The sequence below is a fragment of the Suricata suricatta genome, chromosome 9 (genome assembly GCF_006229205.1).
Source record: "Suricata suricatta isolate VVHF042 chromosome 9, meerkat_22Aug2017_6uvM2_HiC, whole genome shotgun sequence".
NCBI lineage: Eukaryota > Metazoa > Chordata > Mammalia > Carnivora > Herpestidae > Suricata > Suricata suricatta.
Genome location: NC_043708.1, coordinates 139,198,465 through 139,208,468, shown reverse-complemented (window position 1 = coordinate 139,208,468; position 10,004 = coordinate 139,198,465). Strand labels below are relative to the sequence as shown.

The following is a 10,004-nucleotide window of genomic DNA, read 5'->3' as shown; positions in this document are numbered from 1 at the left end:
AGCGCCCAGGTCCCCCGCAGGGCGCACGCCATGCTCCTCTCTTGTTTCCTAGCTAGGTCTGGCCGCCTCGGCGGCTTGGAGGCGCGGAGACCAGCGCCATGGAGGAGGACACGGAGCTGAGAACCGATGGAAACTCCCTCTTGAAGGCTGTGTGGCTGGGGAGGCTCAGGCTGACCAGACTCCTCCTGGAAGGCGGTGCGTACATCAACGAAAGCAATGACAAGGGCGAGACCGCGCTCATGGTGGCCTGCATCACCAAGCACGTGGACCAGCAGAGCATCAGCAAGCCCAAGATGGTCAAGTACCTGCTGGACAACAGGGCAGACCCCAACATCCAGGACAAGTCCGGCAAGACGGCGCTCATCCACGCCTGCATCAGGAGGGCTGGAGGCGACGTGGTGTCCCTGCTCCTGAAGGGCGGGGCAGACCCCAGCCTAGAGGACCGCTCGGGGGCCTCGGCTCTGGTGTATGCCATACACGCCGATGACAAGGACACCCTGCGACACCTCCTGGACGCCTGCAGAGCCAAGGGGAAGGAGGTGATCATCATCACGACGGATAAGCGCTCCTCGGGCACCAAAACCACCAAACAGTATCTCACCGGCCCTCCTGCCCCTGAAGGGGAAGGCAGACAGTCACCGCCACTGTGCGCGTCTCCCTCGGACATTGAACTGAAGGCTCCAGGCCTGGGCTCTCCCCGCAGCGAGAGGGAGGACGACTTCTTCAGCCTGCAGACAGGGCATCCGAGTGGCTGCAGTGCCACCAGGGCCCTCACGGAGCCTGGGTCACCCGCCAGGAAAGGAGGGACCCTCAAGGGAGCCCGCCTGCCCCAGCTGAAGCGGCTGCAGTCGGAACCCGGCGGCCTGATCGCGCCGTCCGTGCTCGCGGCTAGCACGCGTCAGGACGACGCCCACGGCGCCGGTGCAGACAGTGAGGTCACCAAGAGCTCTGGCGACGTGTCCTTCCCCAAACGGGGCCCGCTCTCCAGAGCCAACAGTATCGACGGCAAAGACCTCACCCTGTTCCCCACATTCACGGAGCAGATTCTGAGGATCCCAGCGTCCCCGGCACCGGCGTCCTGGAAGGCCGCCTACGAGAAAGGTCAGGCTCCCCACCCGCGTCTGGCCAGAAGAGGGACTCTCCCTGGGGAGCAGGAGAAGGCCGGAGCCGGCCCATCGGTGTCCCTCAGACGCCTAGAGGATGGCCTGCATGACCTAGACCTGCAGCCCGGGGCGGAGCGGCCTGGCTCCCTCTCCCTGGAGGCAGGCCAAGGGCCCCTGGATAGGAGGCTCAACGGCCCCCACGTGGCTCTCTTCCACGGCTCCCGGGAGTCCCTGGACGCGGCGTCCAGCACCTCCCCCGGCTCCGCACGCCGCAGGCCACCGCACCTTCTGGAAAGGCGGGGTTCTGGAACCCTACTGCTGGACCGAATTTCGCACACCAGGCCCGGCTTCCTCCCTCCTTTAAATGTGAATCTGAACCCCCCCATCCCAGACATCAGGCCCAGTGGCAAACCTTCCCCACTTGCCAGCGGCCTGAAATCCATGCTCCCCGTGGCTCCCAGTTCTCCGAAGCGAGGAGACCTGAGGAGCAAAAAGAAACTCCTCCGGAGGCACTCCATGCAGGTTGAGCAGATGAAGCAGCTGTCTGGCTTTGAGGAGATCATGACCTAGACACATGCAGAGCGGTCCTTACAGAACTCCGGGTACTTGATGAAAGGCGCACAATCTGGACCAACACCCCGTGCGGCCCGCCGCGGCCCGTCTGTCCCTCCACGCTGCCGTGCGGCCGCCTCCCAAGGCGCCGAACCGGGCCCTGCTCCCCTTCTGAAGTTATCACTGGGCTGTTACGGGTTTGCTTGAAGAGAACTCAGGGTCATTGGGGTCTGGGATGAGTTACCAGGAAAATACTTCTCCCAAGGAAGAAAACCTCTGGGGTTTGCCAGTAACGCAGCGAGCACAGTGACCTAGTCCTTGACCTCAGTCCCTTTCCACCAGACACACCAGAATTCAGATCCAGGACCGTAGCGCAAGTATGTCTGTAGTACTGAATCTGTGAAGTGCCTACGGAGGAAATGAGGCTCAAGCATGTGTCACGATGTGTGAGAGACCAGCCCCTGAGCTGCGCGGTCCGGCGGCTGTGCGCCAGCCCGGGTGGAGGAGGGGGAGCGGAGCCCCCACCAGAAGGGGGAGGAGGGGGAGAAGAGCCCCCACCAGAAGGGGGGGAAGGGGGAGCAGAGCCCCCAGCAGAAGGGGGGGAAGGGGGAACAGAGCCCCCACCAGAAGGGGGAGAAGGGGGAGCAGAGCCCCCACCAGAAGGGGGAGAAGGGGGAGCAGAGCCCCCACCAGAAGGGGGGGAAGGGGGAACAGAGCCCCCACCAGAAGGGGGAGAAGGGGGCGAGTGCCCCCATCACGGATGCTCTGATTGCAGGCTGCCTGTCACCGGTGGGGCGGTGGGTGTCCTGCCGGACATGGTCACGGTCTTCCCAAACCCCCATGTCACACGTTGTTCACATGCTCATCTGGATGTGCTGTGAGTCCCCACAGGTGACTACCTGTCCCCCAAATTCTGATGTGCCGTCATCATCGGTGCCTCAGAGCTGAAACCAGCCTCGGGCTCCTACCCTGACAGGAACTGTGGCGAAATCTTGTGGAAAACCAGCCAGGGTCTGCCCCTTTGGAGCTGAAGGTGAAACCGTTTCCAGAATAGCCGTGTTTTCTTGCCGGCTCTTTGGAAGGAAGGCTCGGTGAGATGCCCCGGAGCCAGCACCGTCCCAGCGCGGGGGCTGCAGGGAAAGCGCACTGGGAGTTCCCCGGGCCGGAAGCGCAGGCACTGCATTGTGGCCCTAGGACGCTCCGGTGCAGACTGGCGTCCCACCTGCCCTTGTCCAGGTAACTCGAGAAATCTGGTTTCTGAGATTAATCCCAGGTTGGTAGAGATAACCCGAACGCTTTCCAGCCAAGGCGCACCAACCCGGGAAGGGAAGGGAGGCAGAGACCTAGCCGCTGGGTTCTGTGGCCACATTTCGGAGGAAGATGCGCTGGGTCATTTTCCTGTTTGTTTCCCCGCCTGCTGCTCAGATGTGTTCGCTCTGTGGTCCCTGGGGGTCGCGCCCCGCGGAGACAGGAGCAGCGGCTCTGAGATCTGGGTTTGCATCTCCGTTTCATCATTTACCAGCTTGGGGACCTTCACTTTCCTAAGCCTCCACTCCCTCATCTGCAAACCGCGGCTGGCCGCGCCTCCCCTTGAAAGGGCGCGGGGGGGGGGGGGGGGGGGGGGGGGGGGGGGGGGGGGGGGGGGGGGGGGGGGGGGGGCGGCGGCGGGAGGACAGGCGGCTGGACCGGAGGGAGCCGATGCTCACCGACATCTTCAGGCCGCTGCGGCTTCAAAATCTACAAATAAGACATCATATCCTACAGTACACAATGGAGGGAAGCCCAGCGGAGAGTTCAATGTCTCCTTGAGATCCTCAGTGATTCCATAATATTGAGCCCTAAGCACATCTCTCACGTCAATTCTGCCGCATCGGCCCTTCCTGTTACAGCATTTCCGTGCTGGCACGCGCTGGACTTCAGCGGAGTGTCCCAGACAAGAGTGCTAGCGATTAACGAGGCTTGAGAGCCTGATGTATATTTTTTAACACTGCCTTCGGGGCGGGCCTGTCCTCAGCCTGGGCACTGCTGACACTGCAGGCGGGACACTTCTGTGTCCTGGGGGCTACCCGGGGCCACCCACTGGAGGCCAGCAGCCTCTGCCCCCGAATGCCGACAACCAAAATCGGCTCCGGACACAGTCAGACACCTGGGGGCGCCACTGCTCGGGCTGCTGGGCGGTGCTCTAGGAGAAGGCGGCGCCCGGGGACCAGCGAAGCCGCCGGCAGGGCCCTCCCCCTCCCCCGAAGCCCAGGGAACCGCCCCCAGGATGCCTGGGAACGCAGACAGGGGTGCCAGTGGCCTGCTCTCTGCAGGGAGGGAGGAAGAGCACACACACTCGTGAAGACCCAGGGCTCCCGGACTCGGCTCAGCGTGGATCGTTCGTGTGCTTTCCAGGACCCCTTAGTCTTGCTTGAATCGTTCTTGCCAAAGGGACACGACGGCCGGCAGAGACAGCTCTCCGAACCGTTACAGCGAGAACCGCACGGACGACCACGGCTCTCAGCAGCGCATCTCACACGCACGCACACACGCACGTGTGCACACGTATATGTGGCCGGTACTCTCCGAGTGTCCTTAGTGCTGGTGAAAACTCTGCTCATAGCGTCTAACGGGGCGGGGGGGGGGGGGGGGAGGGCAGGACTGCACACGAGCTTTGTCTAAATGCTTTAGTGAAGATTTGGAAGCCTAAGTCATCCTGACCGTGAACATGGCACAGCCGTGGAGATGAGCTCCGTGAAACATGAAAAATGGAAGCTCCTCACTCGGAATAACGCGTCCGTGCCGCACACGCCTGTGGCAGGCCCTCTGATGGCACTTCCCGCCTGCATCGGTCATTTGTGACCCTCTCCTTGGCCCTTCTCTAGACAGTCACCGGATGGCCCGTGTCTCGCCCCTGTCTGACGATGCATTAGCTGAATCAGAGCATCCAAACTAGCGCCCCCACAAGGCACTTCGTCCTGGTTCGTGCATAAATAGGCGATTCGTCCATGTTAACAAACCTCACAAGGATGCTTCTTCAAAGCATATTTTAGATTCAAATATGCTTCCTGGGTCAGAGATTAGCTTTTCTTTTTGGGATCTTGGTGTCGCTACAGAATTTAGCTGCCACCTGTCGTTTTAACAGCCCATGCACTTCAGACTTTCTGGAACGTTTATCAAAATATAGAACACGAGTCTAAAGTTTAAAGTCTGGAAAGTGGGTTTAACTACTAGACACTCGGAAGCCAGATTTTGTTTGTCTGTTTGAATCCATGGTCCATTCTCTCAGAATTTCATCGACTAACAGCTGCCTGCAGAATTCAGGCTGTGCCCAACGCTCTGCCTCTGTGTTGGTGGCACACCTGTCACGTGCTGCTTGACCTGGTCTCTGCGGTGTTATAGTCTAGCCTCAAGCTGACGACGTGCTCAAAATACACGTAATGGAACTGTTAGGCATTTCTAACACGTCAATAAAAGATATACTGCCATCCTTTCGTAGCATTTCTAATTTTTTGTGGCAAAATCTCAGTGATGAATATTCCCTTTTCCTTACGCCAGGGTTGACGTGCCTGCCTGGTAACATCTACCTCAGCAGACACTCAATATTTTACAGTCTCATAATTTTGAAAATTAATTTTTGCTTACCAAGTATTGGAGTTTCTTTCTCGGTTAGAAAAGGGGCAAAGGATGAGAAGATGCGGTTCCCCTGGGAGGGGTGGGGGGAGGGGCGGACTCCCTTCCTCTGGCCTCACTGCTTGGGCCCCTGGGGCTGTGTGTGCCACACGCTACCTGTGGGGACCCAGTGGTCGGTGGGGAGCCCTCTTGTGCCCTGTTTGTGATGTCGGTGAGGTTAACACAGGGTCCTGCTCCAGGACAGGGCCTAAGAACCCAGTGAACAGCCCTCATCTCTCAGGGTCCAGAGGTCTGTGACTTGAATTTCACCCACACTCTGCACTCTCTGGACGGTTCCAACCTTACCTCAGCCTCCCCCAGGCAGCTGAAAGAAATCATGTCAACAAAACTACAAACCGGCCGCCGTTGGGATGCCTCTTCCCCAATTCTGTCTCCAGGAAGGGCAGGCCCACGAGTTTCCAAATCCTTTGAGGAGAGACTAGAGGGACCCTGCAGGGGGAGGAGGAGAAGTGGGGGGGATGAGGCCACGGTGTCCCACCTGGAGTAGGGGGCATGCCCAGGATTGATAAAAGGCTTAGAAATTTGGGGTCCCTTGGGCAGAACTCGCCCCCTTCCAGAGCAAAACAGTAGAGGGGAGCCATCTGCGGTGCCTCCGGTGAGGCTGGGCAGGATGGCATCAGAGCCCCCCGCCCGGCAGGAACTCCGTAGCTCGGACAGTGCACACCGGGGACCCCGCACAGGACGGCGGGGCGAGCTGCCCCCTGATGACGTGGGCACCCTCCCGTTCTTGGTTATGTGGGGGGAGGAGGGAGAGCACTTTAACTGGATTCAGAAGAGGAAGGGAGTGTGACGTTTCTCACGCCCAGAGTGTCCTAGAGCCCACGGCGTGCACCGCGCCAAGGACGGGAGCGGCCCGCACGTGGCGTTCACCCCGGGAGGTCCTCGGGGGCAGGCAGCAGCCTCAAGGAACGAAAGGCGGGGACCTTTACAGCCGCAGTGACGCCAGAGCAGGGCAACGCAGGGGGCAGTGTTGGGCGCGGGTCACCAGGGATCCTCAGCTGAAGGCGGTTCTGTGATCCAATTCCCATGGACTGATTGTGGGCACGGGGACTTGAAACCACAGAGCAAGAATGTAGTGTGTGTGGTTCACTGGGGAGCAGGCAGAGCGCGGGGTGCTAGGGCTGGGGAGGAGGAGGATGGGGGCCGGAAGGTCCTGCAGGGGTGAACCAGCCCAGAGAAACAGCCCACGGAACTAGACCGGCCCTGGACCTCCATTCTGGATTCTCTGCCTCATCAGGATGATGGAGCCAGAATCACAGACACTCCTGATCCAGAGCAAAAAGAATCTCTCTCCTATGGTGAGAAGTGAGGGTCTACATGAGTTCTGTCATGATCCCATGAGGATTTGAGTATTTCACCCTTTCTCTGCCCAGTAGTTCCCTCTCTGCTTTGATTCCTCCTTTCCCCTCCCTTCTGTTAGGGTCTGGTTTTGTTCACATGATCACCCATATCCTGGCCTCTCTTTTCACTGAAGCGAAATTGCTGCCTCCCCAGCGCTCTCCAAGGGAAGTCCTGATTGGTCTGAGTTAATCATGACAAGTCCATTCTCCTCATCAGTGATTGGCTAAAGGATCAGCCTAAGCCAATCACCACACAGCTTTCCCCTTCTCAGTGCCTTAAATCCAGAGACTGGACTAAAGACAGGACATACATCCCACAGTTGACAGATTTTCTCTACCTTCCACTCGACTCAGTAAACATGCAGTCCTGAAGCTTGTTTGTTTGTTGGGTTGGTTTGAGAGCCCTCTTGACAATAAGGGAATGGAGTCTAAGGATAAAGGCAACATGCAGAGGAGGGCAGAGCTGGCAGGGAGATGGGCTGGAGCCTTGATCATGCTATGCCTGTAGGCTGCTTCACCTCTGAACTTTGTTATATGAAATAAGATATTCTTCTGTCATTCAATCTAGTTAGAGCTGTGTTTTCATTTACTGGGAACATGTGAATTGCTTGTTTAATCCAGCTTCTGCCTGACTATTTTTTCATTAAAGTTTATTGATTTTGAGAGAGAAAGGGAGGGAAGGAGGGAGAGAGAGAAAGAGAGAGAGAATCCCAAGCAAGCTCTGTGTTGTCAGCCTGGAGCATGACTCAGGGGTCGATCCCATGAACTGTGAGATCATGACTTGAGCCAAAACCAGGAGTCGATGCGAGATTCGAAGTCCTCACTGACTGAACCCCTCCAGGTGCTGCTGCTTGAATATTTTAAGGATGAAAAAAAAATCAATACCCCTGTTCACTAACTTTTGGAGAGCCTAGTTGCCAGAAAGTCCTTTCTGATACTGAGTTGAAATGTGCCTCAGCTGTCAGACTCACACTTGATTCCGCGTTACGGCAGATGGACCAAGCGGGACAGATGTGCCGAGGCACAGACGGACAGTGTGCTCGGCGGGAAGCACGTTGCCTTTAGAATCAGGCAAACCCAGGTTCAGTTACTGGCTTGGCTTTTTTTTTTTTTTTTTGAGAGAGAGAGGGGCAGAGATGGTGGCGGCGAGTGGTAGAGGGGCAGACAGAGTGGGAGAGAGAAAACCCCACGCAGGCTCTGCACTGTCAGATGGGGGCTCAGGCCCACAAACCAAGACATCGTGACTGGAGCCAAAACCAAGAGTTGGCCGTTTAACGGACTGAGCCCCCAGGCGCCCCCGGCTCAGCTGAGTTTGGGGACTGGGGGAGCTTGTTTAATGGCCGCCAACTCCCGCCACCCAGCATCCTTCTCCCCGATTGTGACTTCCATCCAGAGGTGGAGTCTATGTCTTCACCTTGAATCTGTGCTGGCAAAAGTGATATTGGAGTATAGTTCTTGGGGGCCTCGCTGTTTCTGCCCTGGCCCCCTGGGGCCGCTGCCCTGAGCCTGCCGCGGGAAGAAATCGCGTAAACCACAAGCGGGGAGGCCATGCGCACAAAACCGAGCCGCGCTAGCCAACAGCCTCCATCAGCCGGCGGACTCGCAGGCGGGACCATGTTGGGCCTCCGGCCGGGAGGGCCCCTCCGCGGGAGGCAGCGCGTGAATACGCCCAACAGCCGAAGCACCGGCGGCCAGCCACGAAATCACCAGGAATCGTCCGTCTTTGTTGGTTTAACTCACTGACTCCTTTGTTACACGGCAAAGGCTGACAGAAACAAAGGCTGTTTAATTAAACCTCCGGAGCTTTTCTGTTTCTTGTCAAATGGGTAAAAAAAAATAACTTTTTTTGCATGGTTGCTAGTGAGGATTAATTAATGCGAAATATGTGAAGTGTCTGAGTGGCTGGCACTGTGGCCAGAACAGTGTAGGTGCTGAAAGATAAATGGTAACTTTGCTGTTATGTAACCTTTTTAAGTTAACATTTTCTTCACCCTTAGATTTTCTTCCTCGAGGTTAAATCCTCTTTCCTTTGACTTCACCTTGTTCGAGAACCCTTCCTGGCCGTTTATAGAGTGGCCCCTCCTGATTACCTCCCTGTGACTATTCCTCGATTTCATTCATGTCCCTCCCAAGGTTGTACCACAGACCTGCTCCGATCAGTGCCTGAGACAGTGCCCGTTACTGCCCTCCACCCAGGAGGGGCGGCACAGCTCTGTTCCTTTGTTACCGCCTCGGGCCGCAGGGCTCCGTGCTCAGGTCATCCACGTCCACTGTCGTCCACTCTGCTGATTGGGGTTGGCGCTCAGTTGTCGAATGCTCTGGCTGGGGCCAGGCGGGCTCAGGCTTCCCGCCTTGGAGCTTACGCCGGTGCCTGCTTGGAACTAAAACATAGGACTTAACATTTAATGGCAAAATTTCTTTTTGTTAGTCTTAGCCAAGGTCATCTTCGTCTTACACCTGTCATTTGTTTCTTTCCTTTATATATATATATATATATAAATCAGTAAAAAAATAACGTTCAACAGGACGGAACCAGGGAAAGACCCTCAAGGCAACCACAGCATACTTCTCTAGGTCTGTTACAGTCATTAAATATCAATTACATTATGCGTTCAGATTGCTTTCACATAGCTTCAAACGGCAATTCATGGCCAAATGTGCCCAGTGTCCGTACACTTCCCTGTCGTCCACGGGGGGGTGGGGTGGGGTGTGTCTATATAGACAGTACAATTCTTCGCTGAAATCAAGATACACCTGATAACGCTGTCCTGAAAAACGTCTTTACTGAGTGGCCCGACCACAGTCGGTGTATTCTCTCTGTTTTATCTGATCATGGAATATAAAAACTCAACAGTAATGATTATACAAAATATCTTCTGCCCATGGTAATGGATGAGGCAGAAAGTCAATCTTCCTACTGTCAAGGTTTTGAGAAGTTAAGGGACAGAAAGAGCGTTTTACCCCAGAACCTTCACCGTGTCCTGATAGCGGAGACATCTGAGGGGCCTCCTGCAGCCTCAGTGGCCCCCCGGGGTGCAGAGCTCCTGCGGAGGGCGTCCGCACCCCGCCCAGCGGAGCTCCTCCCCGCCGAGCACCCCCCCACCCCGCGAGGATCCCCCCCGCCGAGCATCACCCCCACCCCGCGGAAGCCCCCCAGCCCAGCACCCCGCCAGCCCAGCGGAGATACACCCACCCAGCGGAGGCCCCCAGCCTAGCCCGGCGCCACAGGAGGAGGGGGCGTGGCCAGCCCGGCGGAGCCAGCACGCACGCGCGGCGGGGAGGGGGCGGGGCGCCTTCCCGGAAGCGCCGCCGGGACGCCACGTCCGCGCCCCTCGCC

General features: G+C 57.4%; 2 protein-coding genes across 2 annotated transcripts in view; both read left to right on the top strand.

Moving 5' to 3' along the window:
- Positions 1–56: 56 nt before the first annotated feature.
- Positions 57–2,172, top strand: ANKRD34C (ankyrin repeat domain 34C). Its single transcript, XM_029951799.1, has one exon. It carries the CDS (start codon positions 99–101, stop codon positions 1,671–1,673), a length of 1,575 nt encoding a protein of 524 aa, XP_029807659.1. The 5' UTR covers positions 57–98; the 3' UTR covers positions 1,674–2,172.
- Positions 2,173–5,937: 3,765 nt separating this feature from the next.
- TMED3 (transmembrane p24 trafficking protein 3) overlaps positions 5,938–10,004 on the top strand; it is a 10,250-nt gene continuing 6,183 nt past the window's right edge. Inside the window, exon 1 of the mRNA XM_029952321.1 lies at positions 5,938–6,036. Within this exon, the coding sequence (XP_029808181.1) occupies positions 5,938–6,036 (99 nt within the window). The remainder of the gene's footprint in view (positions 6,037–10,004) is intronic.